The 27,109-nt window shown below is 44.6% G+C and overlaps 1 protein-coding gene across 1 annotated transcript; it reads right to left on the minus strand.

Annotated features, from left to right (window-relative positions):
- Nucleotides 1–1,875: 1,875 nt before the first annotated feature.
- Nucleotides 1,876–24,928, minus strand: LOC138354068 (internalin J-like). The gene is made up of 3 exons (XM_069307783.1): nt 24,778–24,928; nt 21,676–23,517; nt 1,876–1,919 (listed from the first exon to the last, which is right to left on the minus strand). Exons 1-3 carry the CDS (start codon nt 24,926–24,928, stop codon nt 1,876–1,878), a joined length of 2,037 nt encoding a protein of 678 aa, XP_069163884.1.
- Nucleotides 24,929–27,109: the final 2,181 nt, after the last annotated feature.

Consider the following 27,109-nt stretch of genomic DNA (forward strand, 5'->3'; position numbering starts at 1 on the left):
GCAGGAGTGGCCCTGCTGATAAGGAAGGACTGGAGTTTTGATGAGATGGAAAGTCCGGCCTGTGACGGGTTCATAGATTACATAACAGGAACTATAACAATGGGTGGACCTAAGATAATAATGGCAGTCATTTACAACCCTCCCCTAAATGACAGAAGACCTAGACAGGAGTTTGATAGGAACAACATAGCAACCAATAATATAATAGAGAGCAGCTTCAGTTGCCTGCAGGAATGGCTCAAGACTCTTAATCATGAGTGATTTCAACCATTGAAAGATAGACTGGGAGAATGGGGGACCCACATGGTGGTGTAGATATATGGAAAGTTAAACTCTTGGAAGTGGCAACAAGGAACTTTCTGATCCAGCATGTCAGGGAACCCACAAGAGTGGGTTGATGAACCAGCTAGACTCGACTTGATATGAGCCACCCTGAATGAGTCAGAAATAAGGGATGTCAAAGTTGAAGCCCCCATAGGAATGTGTGACCACAGTGTACTGACTTTTGAGTACTTGGTGGAGGTAGGGATAACCTATCCAAGGATGGGAGTGGAGGGGAAAATACTAAATTACCGAAGAGGAAAATATGACGAGATGAGGAACTTCCTAAAAGCAATACCATGGGAAACAGAACTTAGAGACAAGAATGTGCAGGACATGATGGATCTTGTCATTTCTTGGAGATGGATCTCTTGGAGATGGATCTCTAGAAGTGCCAGGAAGCTGCAGACAGGTTTATGCCGGTCCAAAAGGAGACAAACGAAAAACAACAGAAAAACCCATGGTTCAACCAGGAATGAAAGGTAGTGAAGCAACTGAGTAAAAGAACATGGAGAAACTACAGAAATAACAGAACACTGGAGAGCAGGGAGAGATACCAGAGGGCCAGAAATGAGTACCTCAGAGTGAGGAGGGAAGCAGAGAGATACACTCTCTATTGTGTATAACAGGTTACTGGAAACAGGAGACCTTCCAGAAAGTTTGAAGACAGCTAACGTAGTCCCAATATACAAGAAGGGTGACAGGCAAGAGGCACTGAACTACAGGCCAGTTTCCATAACTTGTATATCATGCAAGATGATCGAGAAGATCGTGAGGAAAAGGCTCATAGAGCATCCGGAGGGAAATAACTTTGTAACGCACCACCAACATGGGTGCAGAGATGGTAAATCGTGCATCACAGGTTTAATAGAATTCTATGACCAGGCAACAAAAATTAGGCATTAAAGAGAAGGGTGGTCTGACTGCATTTTCCTGGACTGCTAGAAAACCTTTGACACAGTACCCCATAAAAGGCTGTTAAAAAGGTTGGAGCAACAGGCAGGAGTAAAAGGGAAGGTGCTCCAATGGATAAGGGAGTACTTAAGCAACAGGAAACAGCGAGTAACGGTGAAGGGGGAGACATCAGAGTGTCGAGATGTCACCAGTGGAGTCCCACAGGGCTCAGTACTTGGACCCATCCTGTTTCTAATATATGTAAACGATCTTTTGGATGATGTAGACTCGTTCCTCTCAATTTTTGCTGATGATGCAAAATTATGAGAAGAATCAAGACGGATGAAGATAGGCAGGATGATCTGGACAAACTGGAGGAATGGTCTAGAAAATGACTGCTAAAGTTCAACTCAGGAAAGTGTAAATTAATGAAATTAGGCGAAGGGAGCAGGAGGCTGAACACAAGGTACCATCTGGGAAGTGAAATCCTGCAGTAGTCAAATAGAGAGAAAGATCTGGGGGTTGATATCACACCTAACCTGTCCCCAGAGGCCCACATCAAAAGAATATCATCAGCGTCATATGCTAGACTGGCCAACATAAGAACTGCCTTTAGAAACTTGTGTAAAGAATCGATCAGGACCCTGTATACTACTTATGTCAGAAGAATCCTGGAATATGCGGCTCCAGCCTTGAGTCCATACCTAGTTAAACACAAGACAAAGCTAGAGTAGATTCAGCGATATGCCACCAGGCTCGTCCCGGAACTGAGAGGTATGAGCTACGCGGAAAGGCTAAAGGAGCTGAACCTTACGTCCCTGGAAAACAGAGGAGTAAGGGGAGACATGATAACCACCTACAAAATTCTCAGGAGAATTGACAGGGTGGACAAGGACAAACTCTTCAGCACGGGTGGGACACGAACAAGGGGACACAGGTGGAAAATTAGTACCCAGATGAGCCACAGAGACGATAGAAAGAATTTTTTCAGTGTCACAGTAGTTAATAATTAAATTAATAAATGGAATGCACTAGGAAGTGATGTGGTGGAGGCTGACTCCATACACAATTTCAAGTGTAGATATTACAGAGACCAATAGGCACTGGAACCTTGTACACCAGTTGATTGACAGTTGAGAGACGGTACCAAAGAGCCAGAGCTCAACCCCCCAAGCACAAATAGGTGAGTACAAATAGGTGAGTACATACACACCCACACAAACTCACACACACACACTCACACACCAGCGAGAAACGATGGGCAGAGTTTTTTTCACCCTGGTGCCCCTGTTACCTAGCAGTAAATAGGTACCTGGGAGTTAGTCAGCTGTCACGGGTAGGTTCCTGGTGTGTGTGTGTGTGTGTGTGTGTGTGTGTGTGTGTGTGTGAAAAAAATTGTAGATAGTAACAGTTGATTGACAGTTGAGAGGCGGGCCGAAAGAGCAGAGCTCAACCCACCCAAGCACCACTAGGTGAATACACACACACACACACACACACACATACACACACACACACACACACCCCGCCTCCCTCCTCTGCATAGAAAACCCCCCTACCCCAAACCCTCCCTGCCCCCACTCAAATGTTCAGCCAAATCTCCCTCCTCCTACACCCAATCCCCACCTTTCTACCCCTCCCCTCCTCCCGCGTCTTCCCTCCCCCCCTTTCCTTCCCGTCCTCTCTCCCCTTTCCTTCCCGTCCTCTCTCCCCTTTCACCCCATACCCTCCCTGTCCCTCCCCCTTCACTGGATCGCCCGCCCCTCATCCCAGTATCCTCTGAGACCCACCTCACAGGTCCTCACACCCATGGAACAGCCCCCCCACCAGCAGAACACTCACCAAGTAGGCGATTTGAGAAGGGACAGAAGAAAGTGAGCCTCAAAGCGATGTACACTAACATAGATGGAATTACAAATAAAGCAAATGAGCTTGGAGAACTGGTACTAGAGGAAAACCAAGACATAATAGCCCTCACAGAAACAAAGATCACGAAAACGATAACAAACGCAGTGTTCTCACAGGACTATTATGTTATGAGAAAAGAGAAGGAAGGAAGAGGTGGGGGTGGTGTAGCTCTGCTGGTAAGAAAAGGTTGGGATTTTGAGGAGATGGATATTCAGGGCTGTGAAGGTTTCAGTGACTACATAGCAGGTACTGTAACAAATGGAGGGAAAAAAATTATAGTCGCAGTCATATATATATCATATATAATCCACCACCAAATGACAGAAGACCTAGACAGGAATATGATAGAAACAACATGGCCACCATTAACATAATAGAAAGAGCAGCTTCTGTTGCTAGCAGGAATGGATCTGGACTACTAATTATGGGAGACTTCAACCATGGGAAGATAGATTGGAAGAACAGAGACCCGCATGGAGGACCAGAAACATGGAGAGCTAAGCTGCTGGACGTGGCAACAACAACAAGAACAGAGACCCGCATGGAGGACCAGAAACATGGAGAGCTAAGCTGCTGGACGTGGCAACAAGAAACTTTCTAAGCCAGCACATCAAAGAACCGACAAGAATGAGAGGAGAAGATGAACCAGCAATGCTTGATTTGATATTTACCCTAAATGAGTGGGATATAAGGGAAGTTAAGATGGAAGCGCCCTTGGGAATGAGTGACCACAGTGTATTGAACTTTGAGTACCTGGTAGAGCTAGGACTTATCTCCCCCCAAAAAGAACTAGGAATCAAAAGGCTGGCATACCGAAAGGGGAATTATGAACAGATGAGAAGTTTCCTAAGTGAAATACCTTGGGACACAGACCTCAGAGACAAGTCTGTACAGGGTATGATGGACTATGTTACCCAAAAGTGTCAGGAGGCAGTAAACAGGTTCATCCCGGCCCAAAGGGAAAAATCCGAGAAGCAACAGAAGAATCCATGGTATAATAGGGCATGTATGGAAGCGAAGAAACTGAACAAAAGGGCGTGGAGGAACTTCCGGAATAACAGAACACCAGCAAGCAGAGAGAGATACCAGAGAACCAGGAATGAGTACGTCAGGGTGAGAAGAGAAGCAGAGAAAAGTTTTGAAAATGATATAGCAAACAAAGCCATGACCGAACCAAAGCTACTCCACAGTCACATCAGAAGGAAAACAACAGTGAAAGAACAGGTATTGAAACTTCGAACAGGCGAGGACAGGTATACAGAGAATGACAGAGAGGTGTGTGAAGAACTCAACAAGAGGTTCCTGGAGGTCTTCACAATAGAACAAGTTGAGGTCACTGTGCTAGGAGAAAGGGAGGTAAACCAGGCGGCCTTGGAAGAGTTCGAAATTACGAGAGAGGAGGTCAAGAGACACCTGCTGGATCTGGATGTTAGAAAGGCTGTTGGTCCAGATGGGATCTCACCATGGGTACTGAAAGAGTGTGCAGAGGCACTTTGCTTGCCACTCTCCATAGTGTATAGTAAGTCACTGGAGACGGGAGACCTACCAGAAATATGGAAGATGGCGAATGTGGTCCCAATATACAAAAAGGGCGACAGGCAAGAGGCACTGAACTACAGGCCAGTGATCTTGACTTGTATACCATGCAAGGTGATGGAGAAGATCGTGAGAAAAAAACTGGTAACACATCTGCGGAGAAGGGACTTCGTGACAAATTGCCAACATGGGTTCAGGGAGGGTAAATCTTGCCTTACAGGCTTGATAGAATTCTACGATCAGGTGACAAAGATTAAGCTAGAAAGAGAGGACTGGGCGGACTGCATTTTCTTGGATTGTCGGAAAGCCTTTGACACAGTACCGCATAAGAGGCTGGTACATAAGCTGGAGAGACAGGCAGGTGTAGCTGGTAAGGTGCTCCAGTGGATAAGGGAGTATCTAAGCAATAGGAAGCAGAGAGTTACGGTGAGGGGTGAGACCTCCGATTGGCGTGAAGTCACCAGTGGATTCCCACAGGGCTCTGTACTCGGTCCTATCTTGTTTCTGATATATGTAAATGATCTCCCGGAGGGTATCGATTCATTTCTCTCAATGTTTGCGGACGATGCTAAAATTATGAGAAGGATTAAAACAGAAGAGGACTGTTTGAGGCTTCAAGAAGACCTAGACAAGCTGAAAGAATGGTCGAACAAATGGTTGTTTGAGTTTAACCCAACCAAATGTAATGTAATGAAGATAGGTGTAGGGAGCAGGAGGCCAGATACAAGGTATCATCTGGGAGAGGAAATTCTACAGGAGTCAGAGAAGGAAAAAGACTTGGGGGTTGATATCACGCCAGACCTGTCTCCTGCAGCACATATCAAGCGGATAACATCAGCGGCATATGCCAGGCTGGCCAACATACGAACGGCATTCAGAAACTTGTGTAAAGAATCATTCAGAACTTTGTATACCACATATGTCAGGCCAATCCTGGAGTATGCAGCCCCAGCATGGAGTCCATATCTAGTCAAGGATAAGACTAAACTGGAAAAGGTTCAAAGGTTTGCCACCAGACTAGTACCCGAGCTGAGAGGTATGAGCTACGAGGAGAGACTACGGGAATTAAACCTCACTTCGCTGGAAGACAGAAGAGTTAGGGGGGACATGATCACCACATTCAAGATTCTGAAGGGAATTGATAGGGTAGATAAAGGCAGTCTATTTAACACAAGGGGAACACGTACAAGGGGACACAGGTGGAAACTGAGTGCTCAAATGAGCCACAGAGATATTAGAAAGAACTTTTTTAGTGTCAGAGTGGTTGACAAATGGAATGCATTAGGGGGTGATGTGGTGGAGGCTGACTCCATACACAGTTTCAAGTGTAGATATGATAGAGCCCGATAGGCTCAGGAATCTGTACACCTGTTGATTGACGGTTGAGAGGCGGGACCAAAGAGCCAGAGCTCAACCCCCGCAAGCACAACTAGGTGAGTACACACACACACATACACACACACACACACACACACACACACACACACACACACACACACACACACACACACACACACACACACACACACACACACACACACACACACACACACACACGCACACACACATTCAAGATCCTCAAGGGAATTGACAGGGTTGATAAAGACAGGCTGTTTAACACAAGGGGCACACGCACTAGGGGACACAGGTGGAAACTGAGTGCCCAAATGAGCCACAGAGATATTAGAAAGAACTTTTTTAGATACAAGGTACCATATGGGAGATGAAATACTTCAAGAGTCCGAGAGAGAGAAAGACCTGGGGGGTTGATATCACGCCAGACCTGTCCCCTGAAGCTCATATCAAGAGGATAACATCAGCAGCATATGCCAGGTTGGCCAATATAAGAACGACTTCTAGAAACTTGTGTAAGGAATCTTTCAGAACATTATATACCACATATGTCAGACCAATCCAGGAGTATGCGGCTCCAGCATGGAGTTCATATCTAGTCAAGCATAAGACTAAACTGGAAAAGGTCCAAAGGTTTGCCACCAGACTAGTACCCGAGCTGAGAGGTATGAGCTACGAGGAGAGACTACGGGAATTAAACCTCACTTCGTTGGAAGACAGAACAATTAGGGGGGACATGATCACCACATTCAAGATTTTCAAGGGAATCGACAGGGTTGATAAAGACAGGCTGTTTAACACAGGGGGCACACGCACTAGGGGACACAGGTGGAAACTGAGTGCCCAAATGAGCCACAGAGATATTAGAAAGAACTTTTTTAGTGTCAGAGTGGTTGATAAATGGAATGCATTAGGAAGTGATGTGGTGGAGGCTGACTCCATACACAGTTTCAGGTGTAGATATGATAGAGCCCAATAGGCTCAGGAACCTGTATACCTTTGCATTGACGGTTGAGAGGCGGGAACAAAGAGCCAGAGCTCAACCCTGCAACACAACTAGGTGAGTACAACTAGGTGAGTACACACACACACACCTCATCAACTGACCAGTTGAGGTTAGACAGCCGCGGAGGTCAGAAGGGTCTGGGAAGCTCTTGCGTAGCTAGTGAATTGGGGGGAATAATCAGTGTATATGTATATATGAGTGTATATGAGTGATTGAATAACTAGTAAGCTCACTCAAACCACAAGAAAGTGAAGAAAAACAGTACAAACACCACCACTGAAAATAAGTGTCCAAGTACATCGAGTGGTATTGTGAAATTGTGGAGCCGGAGTGACCTCACCACTAGTGACCTCACCAGCTGTGACGCGGGACGCAGCGACCTCACATCTGGACCAGCCGCGTGGAGTACTTTCTCGCCTGTTTGTGCTGCAGATTGTGCAAGGTATTGAGGAGCGCCATTTTGGGTAGATTGTTACTGCAATGACTAGAAGGGGTTCAAGGTCAATCACCAGCAGGGATGAGGAGGAGGACAGATTTATAGACAAATTAATAGGGAAATTTGTAGAGAGAAGGAGCGATTGGATGGAGGATCTAATTCAAGGGATTAAAAGTGAGGTATTTCAGCAAATACAGGATGTGGTAGAGAGGCAGAAACAAGAACTTATGCTCTATGTTCAGGAAGAGATTAGGAAGGGAAGAGAGGACTGGGAGAGGGAATGTGCTCGTATCACAAACGAATTAGGAAGGATTAACAGCATGGCTAAGGACAGAGGATTAGTGGGGGATGGGTTAGTGACTGCGGTTGGGATGGAGAATCCCCAGGGGACAGGCTACCAGCATGACAATGAATTACTGAGGAGACGGTCTATTATAATACATGGATTATTCGAATCTGGGGCACCAACAAGACAAGAGAGAATAGAAACGGAAAAATACGAATTGCACGAGATATTGAGGTGTATTGGAGCAGGAATGGCAGAACACGAGGTGGATATCAGCCGCCGGGTTGGACCTTACAATTGTACCAAGAATAGACCTGTTCTGGTGCAATTCTCCAATGAGGAGGCTGTGGAGTACATAATGAGGACCAAGCATTTACTCAGAGGAAGTGAAACCCATTACAATGTGTTTATAGAGAGCTTTATGACGAAAGATGAGCAAATAGCCCACAAGAATAGATGGCAACAACGACACCGAACTAGCCTCTCAGGTAGTCTCACCTCCCAGGTCACATCCCAGGTCACCTCCCAGGCCACCTCCCAGGTCACCTCCCAGGTCGCATCCTCCCCAACTCAGCCCTCCTATACCTCCCCCCTGCCTCAGCCTCCCAAAACCCCCCTGTCCCTTCCACATTTGCACCTCCCACAACGATTCCCCTGCCCTGCTACATCACACCTGTCAATGACCCCAGTGGGTCAAGCCATGCCCTCCCCAAACCCACCTTCCCATCCCCCCTCCCCAACTACCCTTCCTACTTCCCTGCCCCTTCTACCCCATTGACTTCAATTCCATCTACTCCATCCCAGCTTCCACTGCACCCCTCTTCCACTCACCCCCAAACCCCACCCAACCCTCACCCCTCCTATGCACCTCCAGCCCACATTTAACCCCCCTCACCTTGTGACCCCCTAACACCTTCCCCCATCTCCCTCTTCCCCTCTTCTACCCCAAAACCCCCACCTACCCCCGATTCCCCCTAACTAATATACCCTCTCTTCCACTCCCAGCACCCATGCTCCATTCTCATCTCAGCCCTCCGCCCTCAGTATCCCTCTCCCCCCAACCTCTATCTGACTCTCAGTCTCACTCTATTTCTCAACCCCCCTATGCTATTCAGACCCCTAACTTTCAGACCCATTATGCCCTTCCTACCCCCCTAGATGCCCAGACCCCATTCGCCTACCAGGCACTCCCAGGCACCCCCCTAGCACCCCCCCACTCACCCCCACAGCCCCCACTTGCCCCCCAGACACCCCCAGTTCCCCCCAGACCCCTGGTGAAAGGGGGAACTCTGACACCCGAGTTTCCAAGAAGAGTCTCAAGGTTTGGTACACCAATGCTGATGGGGTAGCCAATAAAGCAGAAGAGATAAAAGAAAGAGTTAGTGAGGCAGACCCAGACATAGTGGCAATAGTGGAAACTAAAATAAATGGCATGATCTCGGATGCAATCTTTCCAGAGGGGTACCAGGTGATAAGAAAAGAAAGGACACAGAGACAGGGAGGAGGAGTGGCACTACTAATAAAGCGGAAATGGAAGTTTGATGAGCTGGAAAATCCGGGTACCAATGAAAGCACGAGCTTCATACATGGAACTCTGACAGTGGATGGGAAGAAGATTGTAATCTTGATACTCTACAATCCCCCACCAAACAGTAGAAGGCCCAGGCAGGAGTACGAGGACAGCAACAAGACATGTATAGATGAACTGCAGAGGGCAGCAACTTTAGCACATAGAATGAGAGCGAAGCTGCTGGTCATGGGGGACCTAAATCACGGAGAGATAGATTGGGAAACGAGGAATCCCCATGGCGGGGAGAAGACCTGGGGAGCGAAGCTGGTAGACGTTATTGACAGGAATTTCCTAACACAGCATGTGAAAGAAGATACTAGGGAAAGAGGAGGGGATACGCCCAGCCTATTAGATCTCATTTTCACTCAGAATGTAGAAGACATCGAGCAGTTGGAACATGAAATACCACTAGGAGCTAGTGACCATTGTGTCCTAGTCTTTGACTACATGATGGAGCTTAAAATTGTGACCAAAGGACAAGAGGTCCGGGAAAGGAGACTTGATTACAGAAAAGGGGACTACAGAAGGATAAGGGACTACCTGGGAGAAGTGCAGTGGGAGGAAGAACTTAGAGGAAAAACAGTGCAAGATATGATGAACCAAGTCATATTGAAATGCAAGGAGGCTGAAGAGAGATTTATTCCAACAACAAAGGAAAAAAGCAGGAGGGAATATAATAACCCATGGTTTAATAGACAGTTTCAGGAAGCAAAGGTGAGAAGCAGGAGGGAGTGGAGGAAGTACAGAAGACAAAGGACAGAGGACAACAGGATTAGATGGAACAGAGCTAGGAATGGTTACATTAACATAAGACGAGTGTCGGAAAGAAATTATGAGAATGATATTGCAGTCAAAGCGAAAAAGCAACCAAAATTACTACATAGCCATATAAGAAGGAAGATGTCGGTAAATGACCAAGTGACAAGACTGAGGAAAACAGAAGGGGCATATACAGAAAGCGACAAGGAAATCTGCGAGGTACTGAATGCAAAATTCCATGGAGTGTTCACAACCGAGCCTGAGCAGCTCCCATTGTTAGAAGAGATTACCCAAGATGAAAGACTATCAGATATAGAGGTGACAGCAGAGGATGTAATGAAACAGTTGACAACACTGGATGCAAATAAAGCTGTTGGACCAGACAAAGTATCACCGTGGATACTTAAAGAGGCAGCGCAGGCTCTCAGCGTGCCTCTGGCAATGATCTTTAATGAGTCACTTATGTCGGGAGAATTGCCCAGTTGCTGGAAGGAGGCAAATGTCGTACCGATTTTCAAAAAAGGTGATAGGGAGGAGGCACTTAACTACAGACCCGTATCACTGACAAGCATCCCCTGCAAAATACTTGAAAGAATAATTAGGCTAAGACTTGTTGAGCACCTGGAGAGCATTGCGTTTGTAAACAAGCACCAACATGGGTTCTGGACAGGGAAATCATGCCTAACAAACCTTTTAGAATTCTATGATAAAGTAACAATGATAAGGCAGGACAGAGAAGGCTGGGCAGACTGCATATTTCTTGACTGCCAAAAGGCCTTTGATACGGTACCGCACATGAGACTGCTATACAAACTTGAGAGGCAGGCAGGAGTAAGCGGAAAGGCCCTAGTATGGGTGAAGAACTACCTAACAGGAAGGAGCCAGAGGGTAATGGTAAGGGGCGAAAAGTCGGACTGGCGAACAGTAACAAGTGGAGTACCTCAAGGATCGGTGCTGGGACCAATCCTCTTTCTAATTTTCGTAAATGATATGTTTACAGGAGTGGAATCATACATGTCAATGTTTGCGGATGACGCAAAATTAATGAGAAGAGTTGTGACAGACGAGGATTGTAGGATCCTCCAAGAGGACTTAAACAGGCTGCAGAGATGGTCAGGGAAATGGCTACTGGAGTTTAAACCAGTAAATGTAAAGTTATGGAAATGGGATCAGGTGACAGGAGACCAAAGGGACAGTACACAATGAAGGGGAACAGCCTACCTGTAACGATTCGAGAAAGAGACCTGGGAGTGGATGTGACACCTAATCTAACTCCTGAGGCACATATAAATAGGATAACGACAGCAGCGTACTCTACACTGGCGAAAATTAGAACTTCATTCAGAAACCTAAATGAGGAGGCTTTTAGGGCGCTTTACACTGCCTACGTGAGACCCGTCTTAGAGTATGCCGCGCCATCATGGAGCCCCCACCTGAAGAAACACATAAAGAAACTGGAGAAGGTTCAGAGGTTTGCGACGAGGCTTGTCCCAGAGTTACGAGGGATGGGATATGAAGAGCGGCTGAAGGAACTGAACCTTACGACACTAGAGAAAAGAAGGGAGAGAGGAGATATGATAGGGACATATAAAATACTCAGGGGAATTGACAAAGTGGAAATAGATGAAATGTTCACACGTAATAATAACAGAACGAGGGGACATGGGTGGAAACTGGAAACTCAGATGAGTCACAGAGATGTTAGAAAGTTTTCTTTTAGCGTGAGAGTAGTAGAAAAATGGAATGCACTTAGGGAACAGGTTGTGGAAGCAAATACTATTCATACTTTTAAAACTAGGTATGATAGGGAAATGGGACAGGAGTCATTGCTGTAAACAACCGATAGCTAGAAAGGCGGGATCCAAGAGTCAATGCTCGATCCTGCAGGCACAAATAGGTGAGTACAAATAGGTGAGTACACACCTTCACACACACAGGCCAGCGACGGTAGGAGAGACACGCGATTAGCGAGGTCCGCGGAAATTCATCAATTTCTCGGGACATTGAAGGATTATTGAGGCTAGATCATAGTATTTGGCCTCTCGCAGTGTTTAGCTAGCAGGGTGCTACATAGCATAGTCATATCGCTAGCGATAGTGCGAAAAAACCAAAGTGTAGCTAGTGGAATCACCGGTGCATAGAGTGTGGAGGACCGCGTAGTGACCTGACCTGACCTGACCTGACGGCCAGGTGGGACGGCCCGCCGTGGAACTACTGTGTTTGTTGGGTGGTGACTGTGACTCCAGAGATTTGTGTAGAAAAGAATCGACATCGTCAATCTACTAGCACTTAGGGAATCACCAAGTGGAAAGGCGACGACGGAGCACCATTGTCAACCATACATCATCATTACTCATCTAGTTGTGTGAGCGGGAATCATACTGGTATGTACCCCCTCTCTGGTCAAGTAATCAGGTGTACAGTGTGAGGTAAAATATTATCAAATTCTTGTTCAGGATAGTATATATATTTAAAATCTCGGTGTGGCTCATTCTGGGTAGAAGTTACCGCTTCCGTGAACTAGTGACACACGCACGCGCACGCACGCACGCACTCAAGCCCACAGGCTTGAGCACTTGAGCGTGTGTGTGTGCACGCACACACACAGGCTAGAAGGGATTAACACCTTTCGTGGAAAGGAGATAAAACCTCTCATAATCCACCCCCTCTCTTACCTGCTGTAAGCTGAACACCTCACCTCCTAGTAACTCACTCTCTCTCTCTCTCTCTCTCTCTCTCTCTCTCTCTCTCTCTCTCTCTCCTCTCCTCTCTCTCTCTCTCTCTCTCTCTCTCTCTCCTCTCTCTCTCTCTCTCTCTCTCTCTCTCTCTCCTCTCTCTCTCTCTCTCTCTCTCTCTCTCTCTCTCTCTCTCTCCTCTCCTCTCTCTCTCTCTCTCTCTCTCCTCCTCTCTCTCTCTCTCTCTCTCTCCTCTCTCTCTCTCTCCTCTCTCTCTCTCTCTCTCTCTCTCTCTCTCTCTCTCTCTCTCTCTCTCTCTCTCTCTCTCTCTCTCTCTCTCTCTCTCTCCTCTCTCTCTCTCTCTCTCTCTCTCTCTCTCTCTCTCTCTCTCTCTCTCTCTCTCTCTCTCTCTCTCTCTCTCTCTCTTCTCTCTCTCTCTCTCTCTCTCTCTCTCTCTCTCTCTCTCTCTCTCTCTCTCTCTCTCTCTCTCTCTCTCTCTCTCTCTCTCTCTCTCTCTCTCTCTCTCTCTCTCTCTCTCTCTCTCTCTCTCTCTCTCTCTCTCTCTCTCTCTCTCTCCCTCTCTCTCTCTCTCTCTCTCTCTCTCTCTCTCTCTCTCTCTCTCTCTCTGTCTCTCTCTCTCTGTCTCTCTCTCTCTCTCTCTCTTGTCTCTCTCTCTCTTGTCTCTCTCTCTCTCTCTCTCTCTCTTGTCTCTCTCTCTCTCTCTCTCTCTCTCTCTCTTGTCTCTCTCTCTTGTCTCTCTCTCTCTCTCTCTTGCTCTCCCTCTCTCTTGACAAGGGACAAAATGGCAGGCCGCAACAGGGACAAGGAAGCAGCCAGGGAGATCAAACAAAGGAATTGCTAACCCAAGTTCTGGAGGAATTCAGGAGGGAGATGAATGAAATGAGGATTACAATTAACAATCTGCAAAGTGAGCTAGCATCAGCAAGGAGGAGATCAAATCTCTCACAGAGAAAAATAAAGAGACGAGCATCAGATTATCATCCAAAAGGGAAGGTGGGAATGTTACATTGGAAGGAAATGCCTCTGTACCTGAAACATTTGCGTGAATATACTGAAAAGAGCTCAGAAGCAATGGACACAGTGAGGGATGGTAGCGATGCAAGCAGCTACGTCACAGGAAGCAGCAAGGTGCACCACTCAACTGCTGGAGAGGAAAAGATCAGTGGTAGTTGTAGGCATCAAAGAACAGGAAGGATCCAACAGGCAGAATGGAATGGCAAGGATAGAGAGGCAGTACATGGGGCTACTGAAGGGGTTACAGATGGAAGGGGCTGTACATAACATAGAGAAGGTTTTCAGGTTGGGCTGGTACAACAAGGACAGAAACCGACTTGTAAAGGTGGTGGTTACAAACGAAACCACGAAAGAGGACATTCTCGAAAGGAAGAGTCGTCTGCAGCATATGGAGGGATACAAAAATGGTATTCCTGCATAGGGACAGGACGAAGGAGGAGAGAGCCAGGGCAGCAGAGGCAAGGAGGAAGCGCAGGGAGAGAGGAGCAAACCAGGAAATCACAGCCCTCAACACAACAGTCCCAGAGACAAGAGGAGAACCCAAAACCAGCATCCCAGCAACACCAGAGGGGGGGGGGCAACACCATCACCCTCCTCTGCATAGAAACCCTCCCTTCCCCTCACCCTACCTGCCATCCCACCCCACCCCATTCTGACCCTGACACCCCTTCCCCATTCCCATCATGTCCCCCCTCCCACCTTTTTCCCCCTGTCCCCCCTCCCCCTTCATCCCATACCCTCCCTATCCCTCCTCCCCCCTCACTGCGTATCCTCCATTTCCCCCTACCTCCTTAACCCACACCCTACCTGTCCCCCTTTCCCTTAAACCCCCACCCCCCACCCCAAAATCCTCTGAGACCCTGCAAACCACCTCACAGATCCTCTCACCCACGGAACAGCTTCCCACACCAGCAGAATGCTTGCCAAGAAAGGGACATGAAAATGAACAGAAGAAAGTGAGCTTCAAGGCGATGTACACTAACATAGATGGGATTTCAAATAAAACAAGTGAACTTGGAGAATGGGCACTAGAAGAAAACCCAGACATAATAGCACTCACAATAACAAAGTTAACGAAAATCTTAACAAACGCAGTGTTTCCACAGGGCTACTATGTAGTGAGGAAAGAGAGAGAAGGGAGAGGAGGAGGTGGTGTAGCTCTGCTACTAAGAGAAGGTTGGAGTTTCGAAGAGATGGTAATTCAGAACTGTGAAGGTTTCAGTGACTACATATCAGGCACCATAGCAACTGGAGGACAGAAAATTATAATAGTAGTCATATATAACCCCCTACCAAATGACAGAAGACCCAGACAGGAATATGATAGAAACAACTTGGCCACCATCAATATAATAGAGAGAGCAGCTTCTGTGGCTAGCAGGAACGGATCCAGACTTCTAATCATGGGAGACTTCAACCATGGGAAGATAGATTGGGGGAACAGAGACCCACATGGAGGCCCAGACACATGGAGAGCTAAGCTGCTGGATGTGGCAACAAGAAACTTTGTAAGTCAACACGTCAAGGGACCGACAAGAATGAGAGGAGGGGATGAACCAGCCTTGCTTGATCTGATATTTACCCTAAATGAGTCGGATATAAGGGAAGTTAAGTTGGAAGCCCCCTTGGGAATGAGTGATCATAGTGTATTGAGCTTTGAATACCTGGTTGAGCTGGGAATTATCACCCCCAAAAAAGAACTGGGAACCAAAGGGCTGGCGTACCGAAAGGGAAACTATGAGGAAATGAATAAATTCCTATGGGATATACAATGGGACACAGAACTCGGAACCAAGTCCGTACAAGACATGATGGACTATGTCACCCAAAAATGTCAGGAGGCTGTAAGCAGGTTTGTCCAGCCCGACAGGAAAAAACAGAGAAGCAAAGGAAGAATCCGTGGTTTAATAAGGAATGTATGAAAGCAAAGGAGCAGAACAAAAGGGCATGGAGGAACTTCCGTAATAACAGAACACCAGAAAGTAGAGAGAAATACCAGAGAACCAGGAACGAGTATGTCAGTGTGAGAAGAGCAGCTGAGAAAAGGTATGAAAATGGTATAGCTAATAAAGCCAAGACCGAACAAAAGCTACTACACAGTCACATCAGGAGGAAGACAACAGTGAAGGAACAGGTGATGAAACTTAGGGTGGGCGAGGACAGGTACACAGAGAATGACAAAGAGGTGTGTGAAGAACTCAACAAAAAGTTCCAGGAGGTCTTTACAATAGAACAGGGAGATGTCGCGGCGCTAGAAGAGGTGGCAGCAAACCAGGTGACCTTGGATAGGTTCGAAATTACAAGAGATGAGGTCAAGAAGCACCTATTGGAGCTGGATGTGAAAAAAGCTGTTGGGCCGGATGGAATCTCGCCATGGGTATTGAAAGAGTGTGCAGGAGCACTTTGCCTACCACTCTCCATAGTGTATAGTAGGTCACTGGAAACGGGGGACCTACCAGAAATATGGAAGACTGCTAATGTAGTACCAATATACAAAAAAGGGTGACAGACAAGAGGCACTGAACTACAGGCCAGTGTCCTTAACTTGTATACCATGCAAGGTGATGGAGAAGATTGTGAGAAAAAATCTAGTAACACATCTGGAGAGAAGAGACTTCGTGACAACCCATCAACATGGGTTCAGGGAGGGTAAATCTTGCCTTACAGGATTGATAGAATTCTACGATCAGGTGACAAAGATTAAACAAGAAAGAGAAGGGTGGGCGGACTGCATTTTTTTGGACTGTCGGAAAGCCTTTGACACAGTACCCCATAAAAGGTTGATGCATAAGCTAGAGAAACAGGCAGGAGTAACTGGTAGGGCGCTCCAGTGGATAAGGGAGTACCTAAACAATATTAAGCAGAGAGTTACAGTGAGGGGTGAGACCTCAGACTGGCGTGAAGTCACCAGTGGAGTCCCACAGGGCTCTGTACTTGGACCTATCCTGTTTCTGATATACGTAAATGATATCCCAGAGGGTATAGACTCATTCCTCTCAATGTTTGCTGACGACGCCAAAATTATGAGAAGGATTAAGACAGAGGAGGACAGCTTGAGGCTTCAAGAAGACCTGGACAAGCAGCAGGAATGGTCGAACAAATGGCTGTTAGAGTTTAATCCAAGCAAATGTAATGTAATGAAGATAGGGGTAGGAAGCAGGAGACCAGATACAAGGTATCACTTGGGAGATGAAATACTTCAAGAGTCCGAGAGAGAGAAAGACCTGGGGGTTGATATCACGCCAGACCTGTCCCCTGATGCTCATATCAAGAGGATAACAGCAGCAGCATATGCCAGGTTGGCTAACATAAGAACGGCCTTTAGAAACTTGTGTAAGGAATCTTTCAGAACATTATATACCACATATGTCAGACCAATCCTGGAGTATGCGGCACCAGCATGGAGTCCATATCTAGTCAAGCATAAGACTAAAATAGAAAAGGTTCAAAGGTTTGCCACCAGACTAGTACCCGAGCTGAGAGGTATGAGCTACGAGGAGAGACTACGGGAATTAAACCTCACTTCGTTGGAAGACAGAAGAGTTAGGGGGGACATGATCACCACATTCAAGATCCTCAAGGGAATTGACAGGGTTGATAAAGACAGGCTGTTTAACACAAGGGGCACACGCACTAGGGGACACAGGTGGAAACTGAGTGCCCAAATGAGCCACAGAGATATTAGAAAGAACTTTTTTAGTGTCAGAGTGGTTGACAAATGGAATGCATTAGGAAGTGATGTGGTGGAGGCTGACTCCATACACAGTTTCAAGTGTAGATATGATAGAGCCCAATAGGCTCAGGAACCTGTACACCTATTGATTGACAGTTGAGAGGCGGGACCAAAGAGCCAGAGCTCAACCCCCGCAAGCACAACTAGGTGAGTACACACACACACACACACACACAGGATTGGTAAGTACGTAAAAGGGAAATATCGACATTTGAGGATAACCCTGAACGGTGCCAAACAGATGGAAGAAGTACTAAGGAATGCTAGAAAATTAAAAACTGATGAAGGAGGGAAAGTATGGTCGTTAAGACGAGATCTTTCAAAAGAAGACAGAGAGAAGCTGAAGCTGAACTTCGCCGAGGCTAAACGTTTCAATGAGGGTAGGAATGAAGAAGAAATCAAATATTTGTTCTACAAAGTGATAGGGGTAGGCAAACCAGTAAAGTGGTACATAAAGGCAAACCAACAAAAGCATTAGAGAGAAGGGAAGTGAAGAATAAGGAGAGGGGGAACAAGTTCCTGAAAATTGCTTACACCAACATAGATGGATTGAGATCAAAGATACTGGAGTTAATTGATGTAACACAGCTGCAGACACCAGACATTGTTGCACTCACGGAGACAAAACTTGAAGATGGTATTTTAAATGAGGTCATATTCCCAAGGGGCTACTCAATTTGGAGACGGGACAGAAAAATTAGGAAAGGCGGTGGCGTTGCTGTGCTGGTGAAAGAACACCTAAAGATAAACGAAATAGTGACTGCCAATCCACAAGATGTTGACATAATAGCACTTGAGATTTTCAATCAGGATGATAAATTTAACGATCATAAATGCATATAGTCCACCGCCAAGCATCACATGGACAAAGGAGGAGCTAGATAATAAACGAGAGGGTCTTATAACAATAATGAGAGAAATTATAGTGAGAGCTGATAAAGATAGATCACGACTGTTGGTAGTCGGCGACTTCAGCTTGAAATCTATTGACTAGGAGGCATATGAAGCTAGAACGGAGGATTTTTGGACTTGTAGAGTCGTAAACGTCATCCTGGAAACGTTCATGTTTCAACATGTTAAACAAGCTACAAGGATGAGGGAAGGGAATGTTCCCTCCATGCTGGATTTGATATTTACCAGGAAAGAGGAAGATGTATTTGACATTCAGTACCTCCCTCCCTTGGGTAAAAGTGACCATGTCTTTTTGGGAATAAAGAATGCAATGCGTTATAATCTGGATGAAAATGAGGTTGAAACAGTTGAAAAGCCTGATTTCAGGAGAGGTCATTATGGGGAACACAGACATTTCTTTAAGTAATTTGATTGGAAAGACTTGCTGTTAGGACATGAAGTAAATGAGATGTATGTCAAGTTTTGTGAAATATATGATAAAGGCACAATATTTTTTTATTCCAAAACAGAGATGCAGAACTAAGAAACAGGATTGGTTCGACAGAAATTGCGAGAGGGTCAGAGATGAAAAGATACAAAAATGGAATCAATATAGGACGAGGTCTAACCCCCAAACATACCAGCGATACAAAGATGCGAGAAACAACAACACGGCAGTGAGGAGAGGCAGAAAGAAATTTTTAATAAGGGATTGTGGACAAATGTTAAACAGAACTAGGTTTATTTAGTAAATTAATAAACAACAAATTGCAGGTAAACGATAATATTCAGAAGTTAAGAATGGCAAATAGATTCACAGAAAATGAAAAGGAAATGTGTGAAACATTAAATGAAAAGTTCAAAGTGTGTTTGTACAAAATGAAATCTTCAGGGAACCAGACACAATAAGAATTCCAGAGAACAGCATAGGGCACATAGAGGTGTCTAGAGACGAAGTGGAGAAAATTCTAAAGGAGCTAAGTAAGAACAAAGCAGTTGGTCCAGATGGAATTTCACAATGGGTTCTGAGAGAATGACACCTGAGCTCAGCATTCCACTTCAACGGATTTTTCAGACATCCCTGTGTAAAGGAGTTGTAGCTGATGTGTGGAAAAAGGCAAACATAGTTCCAATCTACAAAAGTGGCAGCAGGGAAGACCCCCTTAATTATAGACCTGTATCATTGACAAGTGTAATAGTCAAAATATTGGAAAAAATTATTAAAACTAAATGGGTAGAACACCTGGAGAAAAACGATATAATATCAGACAGACAGTATGGTTTTCGATCTGGAAGATCCTGTGTAACGAATTTCCTCAGTTTCTATGATCGAGCCACAGAGATTTTACAGGAAAGAGATGGTTGGGTTGACTGCATCTATCTGGACCTAAAAAAGGCTTTTGACAGAGTTCTACATCAGAAATATTACAGGAACAACCGTGGACATCTTCAAGAGGAAACTAGATTGTTTCCTTCAAGGAGTGTTGGACCATCCAGGCTGTGGTGGGTATGTGGGCCTGCGGGCCGCTCCAAGCAACAGCCTGGTGGACCAACCGGGCTGTGGTGGGTATGTGGGCCTGCGGGCCGCTCCAAGCAACAGCCTGGTGGACCAAACTCTCACAAGTCAAGTCTGGCCTCGGGCCGGGCTTGGGGAATAGAAGAACTCCTAGAACCCCATCAACCAGGTATCAACCAAGTACATAAGAGGTTGTTCTGGAAACTGGAACATATTGGAGGAGTGACAGGTAAGCTTCTAACATGGATGAAAAATTTCCTAACTGATAGAAAAATGAGGGCCGGAATCAGAGGCAATGTATCGGATTGGAGGAATGTCACAAGTGGAGTACTACAGGGTTCAGTTCTTGCACCTGTAATGTTCATTGTCTACATAAACGATCTACCAGATGGAATACAGAATTATATGAACATGTTTGCTGATGATGCTAAAATAATAGGGAAGATAAGAAATCTAGATGATTGTCATGCCCTTCAAGAAGATCTGGACAAAATAAGTATATGGATCACCACTTGGCAAATTGAATTTAATGTGAATAAATGCCATGTTATGGAATGTGTAATAGAAGAACATAGACCCCACACAACCTACAAATTATGTAAGAAATCTTTAAAGAACTCTGACAAAGAAAGGGATCTAGGGGTGGTTCTAGATAGAAAACTGTCACCTGAGAACCACATTAAGAACATTGTGCGAGGAACCTATGCCATGCTTTCTAACTTCAGAATTGCTTTTAAATACATGGATTTCGAAATACTAAAAAAAATAATTCACAACTTTTGTTAGATCAAAGCTAGAATATGCAGCGGTTGTATGGTGCCCATATCTTAAGAAACACATCAACAAACTGGAAAAGGTGCAAAGACATGCTACTAAGTGGCTCCCAGAACTGAAGGGCAAGAGCTACGAGGAGAGGTTAGAGGCACTGTATATGCAAAAACTAGAAGATAGAAGAAAAAGAGGCGATATGATCACTACGTACAAAATAATAACAAGAATTGATCAAATAGATAGGGGAATTCCAGAGACCCGGAACTTCAAGAACAAGAGGTCATAGATTCAAACTAACGAAACAAGGCCGCCAGAAAAATATAAGAAAATTCTCTTTTGTAAACAGAGTGGTAGACGGTTGGAACAAGTTAGGTGAGAAGGTGGTGGAGGCCAAGACCGTCAGTAATTTCAAAGCGTTATATGACAAAGAGTGCTGGGAAGACGGGAAACCACGAGCGTAGCTCTTATCCTGTAACTACACTTAGGTAATTACACACACACAAAGTGTGGTGTGGGAAAAAAAAGTAGTTAGTAAACAGTTGATTGACAGTTGAGAGGCAGGCCGAAAGAGCAAAGCTCAACCCCCGCAAACACAACTAGGTGAATACACACACACTCACACACACACACACACACACACACACACCCACACACACACACAAACACACACACACACACAGGATGAGAAGAGAGGCAGAAAGACAATACGAAAACGACATCGCAAGCAAGGCAAAGACTCAGCCTAAATTGCTGCATAGCCACATAAGGAGAAAAACAACAGTAAAGGAACAGGTTATGAAATTAAGGATAGGGGCAAAAGGATTCACTACAAACGACAAGGAAGTGTGTGAGGAACTGAATAAGAAATTCCAAGAGGTCTTCACATTAGAGCAAGGAGAAATCCCAGAGATAAGAGAGGGAATAGCTAACCAGGAACCACTGGAAGAGTTTGAGATTACCAGCGGGGAAGTAAGGAAGTGTTTACTAGAGTTGATGTGACAAAGGCTATAGGCCCAGATGGAATCTCCCCTTGGAGGATCATTATGCCCAGCATCATGAGCAGTAAGTGGAGCATTATCTCCAGCATCATGAGCGGTAAGTGGAGCATTATGTCCAGCATCATGAGCGGTAAGTGGAGCATTATCTCCAGCATCATGAGCGGTAAGTGGAGCATTATGTCCAGCATCATGAGCGGTAAGTGGAGCATTATCTCCAGCATCATGAGCGGTAAGTGGAGCATTATGTCCAGCATCATGAGCGGTAAGTGGAGCATTATCTCCAGCATCATGAGCGGTAAGTGGAGCATTATGTCCAGCATCATGAGCGGTAAGTGGAGCATTATCTCCAGCATCATGAGCGGTAAGTGGAGCATTATGTCCAGCATCATGAGCGGTAAGTGGAGCATTATCTCCAGCATCATGAGCGGTCGGCGGAGCATTATGTCCAGCATCATGAGCGGTAAGTGGAGCATTATGTCCAGCATCAGGAGTGGTTGGCGGAGCATTATGTCCAGCATCAGGAGTGGTACCAGGAGCATTATGGGCAGCATCAAGACCGGTAGCTGGAGCATTATGTCTAGCATCAGGAGTGGTACAAGGAGCATTATGTCCAACATCAGGAGTGGTACCAGTAGCATTATGTCCAACATCAAGAGTGGTCGCTGGAGCATTATGTCCAACATCAGGAGTGGTCGCTGGAGCATTATGTCCAACATCAAGAGTGGTACCAGTAGCATTATGTCCAACATCAGGAGTGGTACCAGTAGCATTATGTCCAACATCAGGAGTGGTACCAGTAGCATTATGTCCAACATCAGGAGTGGTACCAGTAGCATTATGTCCAACATCAAGAGTGGTACCAGTAGCATTATGTCCAACATCAAGAGTGGTACCAGGAGCATTATGTCCAACATCAAGAGTGGTACCAGGAGCATTATGTCCAACATCAAGAGTGGTACCAGGAGCATTATGTCCAGCATCAAGAGTGGTACCAGTAGCATTATGTCCAACATCAAGAGTGGTACTAGTAGCATTATGTCCAACATCAAGAGTGGTACCAGGAGCATTATGTCCAACATCAGGAGTGGTACCAGTAGCATTATGTCCAACATCAGGAGTGGTCGCTGGAGCATTATGTCCAGCATGAAGAGTGGTTAGTAAAGCATGATGTCCAGCATCATGAGCGGTAAGTGGAGCATTATGTCCAGCATCATGAGCGGTAAGTGGAGCATTATGTCCAGCATCATGAGCGGTAAGTGGAGCATGATGTCCAGCATCATGAGCGGTAAGTGGAGCATTATGTCCAGCATCATGAGCGGTAAGTGGAGCATTATGTCCAGCATCATGAGCGGTAAGTGGAGCATTATCTCCAGCATCATGAGCGGTAAGTGGAGCATGATGTCCAGCATCATGAGCGGTCGGCGGAGCATTATGTCCAGCATCATGAGCGGTCGGCGGAGCATTATGTCCAGCATCATGAGCGGTAAGTGGAGCATTATGTCCAGCATCATGAGCGGTAAGTGGAGCATTATCTCCAGCATCATGAACGGTAAGTGGAGCATTATGTCCAGCATCAGGAGCGGTCAGTGGAGCATTATGTCCAGCATCAGGAGCGGTCAGTGGAGCATTATGTCCAGCATCAGGAGCGGTAAGTGGAGCATTATCTCCAGCATCATGAGCGGTAAGTGGAGCATTATGTCCAGCATCAGGAGCGGTCAGTGGAGCATTATGTCCAGCATCAGGAGCGGTAAGTGGAGCATTATGTCCAGCATCAGGATCAGTAGGCGGAGCATTATATCCAACATCAGGAGTGGTCGGCGGAGCATTGGCTCACCTAAACAGTGACCAGAGACATGACTCACCTTAACAGTGACCAGAGACATGACTCACCTTAACAGTGACCAGAGACATGACTCACCTTAACAGTGACCAGAGACATGACTCACCTTAACAGTGACCAGAGACATGACTCACCTTAACAGTGACCAGAGACATGACTCACCTTAACAGTGACCAGAGACATGACTCACTTTAACAGTGACCAGAGACATGACTCACCTTAACAGTGACCAGAGACATGACTCACCTTAACAGTGACCAGAGACATGACTCACCTTAACAGTGACCAGAGACAAGTCGCCTGTTTCAGTTTGAATAAATATAAGATTTAAACAAGTTTGGTGACCATCTCCACAAATAATGCAGTGAAGTGGATGGGTCTACATGCCGATATGAAGCGTCGAGCAACAAGTGGGTCAAAGTGTATCTGTACTCCGAAAAACATCGTCTCCATGATTGAGGGGTTTCATAAATTGCACTCGACGAGGGAGTAACCTAGAGAGGTATGTGCCAAATGATTGATTAACACATAAGGGCATCAACCGCCATTATGTAATTATATGTATATTTTCCTATTTATTTAGATGGTTTGATAAATGCATTGTGATCAGCTTCTGTTGTATAATTACAGATCGTTACCCAAGAGGCTCGATGAGAATAGTCTTGGTGTTGTATATGGTGGCTGTCGGATTTTTCATCAGACGGTACTTACAGCAGCAGGTAAGTAGTTATAAACTGACACTTGTAGCTTCCTTTATTATAGTGTTTTACATTATTGCATTTGTTTTATTTCTAGCAAACAGAGGTATTCGGCGTCCCTGAATAAAGTGCAGGGGCCTTATCTTCATTACACACAACCTTCATCTTTGTAACATCTTCACGGCAATAACACACTCTTCCGATTCGCTAATGAAAACAAAATATGTAGATCATGTCATATGAGAGTTACAAAAGCTTCATAAGTAGCCTTTGGAAGGAACATAGAGTTGAATTCTCATTTAATCTTTGACTTCCCCCGACTCAGCTGATAAAGTATTGTTAGTTATTTGTATATAAAGAAAGTAGGTGATGCATTTTTAACTTAATAGGGAATGATGAACATTTAGAGACAAATTTTTCATTGTAGTTTATTATTGAATAAAATAAACATTGGCTAAATGACTACCACTGCCAGCCATGCCATTACCTCCACACCATATGCACAACAACAATCACTACCACCATCATCTTCTTTGGTGATTTCAACTTACGGGATCTAAAATGGAAAAATATAGCAAATACTGTCATTCCAGAGAGAATCTTAGAGAGTAGTCTAAATGAAGAGTGTGATGACCCTCGGCGACATCGATGATCCTTATTCCGAGTTAAACAGTTGATCCTCCCATTAATAAATATTCCCATTTTCTAGTCTGTTCTGGGAGATGATTAAGTACCGGTGACTGTGACAGACGAGAGATGAAGTGAGGTCCACAGTACACAGGCTGACCTTGGTCGACCTGTGTACTGCTTCATACGACCAAGGTGAAGGTCGACCGACACTCTGCGGGAGTGTAATATGCTGCTTCATGAAATGTTTTCCACCCTAGTCTGCCAGTTTTGTTCTGCATGTCTCATCACCCATATTATGGGTCCTCATTTATCCAACCTATTTTCCAGTATTCAAAATCCCCTAGATGTACAATTATTTTCTTGCTTCCGTTCCCACTGTAGCTGTTTTTTTAATTCACATTTATGTAATTCTCACTACACTTAAGGACATAAGTTTCAAAATTCAAACTCAATTTCAATTTCAATCGAACTGTATTGACTAGTTGCATATGAAGTCGGCTCCAACTGGTCAAAGTTTCAGCATCGCAACCTAAGTAGAAATCGAGAAAAAATTAAAACAAATTTTTCGACGAATTCTCACCGTTTTGAAATCTTTCTCTTCAAACACAAGTGTCAACAGAAATCGTTGCTATGACACTCAGCACTCACAGTAGCATATAATATAGTAATTGCCAAAACTTTTTTATTCAATATATGTTTAGTTTTACCAATGAAAAGACTTGTCCCCCTACATAAAATCATTCAACAAAATTATGTATATAAATATTTATAAAATCTATAAATGGACTTACAGTCTTAAAATCTATACATTTTTAGAGCTCAAAAATCTACATATAAGATGTAAGTTTCATGTAAATTGATGAATGAGTTGAACCAGCTTGTAGTTGTAAATTACTTACTGGAACAAAATGAAGTTAAAAGTTTTGCCGGAAGTACGGGAAGACGGGAAGTACGGGAGCCGGTCGGCCGAGCGGACAGCACGCTGGACTTGTGATCCTGTGGTCCTGGGTTCAATCCCAGGCGCTGGCGAGAAACAATGGGCAGAGTTTCTTTCACCCTATGCCCCTGTTACCTAGCAGTAAAATAGGTACCTGGGTGTTAGTCAGCTGTCACGGGCTGCCTCCTGGGGGTGGAGGCCTGGTCGAGGACCGGGCCGCGGGGACACTAGAGCCCCGAAATCATCTCAAGATAACCTGTGGCTGAAGTGGATGTCCTCCAATTTCTGTCAAAAGTGGCACCATTATAGATAGGCTAACATTCAGTAAGGTGTACACGTTCCATGCAAATCCCCCGATTAAAAAACGAAAACAAATTCCAAAAAAACTATTTTTTTAACTAAATATATATATATATATATATATATATATATATATATATATATATATATATATATATATATATATATATATGTATATATAGTATATATATATATATATATATATATATATATATATATATATATATATATATATAATATATATATATATATATATATATATATATATATATATATATATATATGTATATATATATATATATATATATATATAATATATATATATATATATATATATATATATATACATATATATATATATATATATATATATATATATATATATATATAGTGGATGAAAATCATTATTAAACTATTTTTTATATGATATTGTGATAGTTGAATGTCATAGATATGATTTCAGTTAACGCATGATTGATGTTAATTTTTTAACATTTTGAAATTATTTTTGAAAATAGATTTGTATTTGTTTCTCTCTTTCTATTTAGCCTGCGATGCTGAAACGTGGATCAATTGCAGCTCTTTTTATATATAACTATTCAAAATAGTTTGATTGAAATTGAACAACTTTGAAATATATTAGAATTTCAAGATTATGGCGCAGTTTCACAATTCCAGTTTCCATACTTGCATATTATGCAAGGTGATGGAGAAGATCGCGAGAAAAAGGCTCGTGGGACGTCTCGAGGGAAACAGTTTTGTAGCACCCAACCAGCATGGGTTCTGGGATGGTAAATCGTTCCTCACAGGCTTAATGGAAATCTATAATCAGGGTAAGAATGAGAAGGGTGGGCAGACTGCAGTTTCTTGGACTGTCAGGAAACTTTTGACACCGTACCCCATAAAAGGCTGTTACAAAAATTTAAGAAACAGGCAGAAGTAAGAAGTAAGGTGCTCCAGTGGATAAGGGAGTATCTAAGCAACAGGAAACAGCGAGTAACTGTGAGAGGGAAGAC

This window comes from Procambarus clarkii, chromosome 61, assembly GCF_040958095.1.
Source record: "Procambarus clarkii isolate CNS0578487 chromosome 61, FALCON_Pclarkii_2.0, whole genome shotgun sequence".
NCBI classification, from domain to species: Eukaryota; Metazoa; Arthropoda; class Malacostraca; order Decapoda; family Cambaridae; genus Procambarus; species Procambarus clarkii.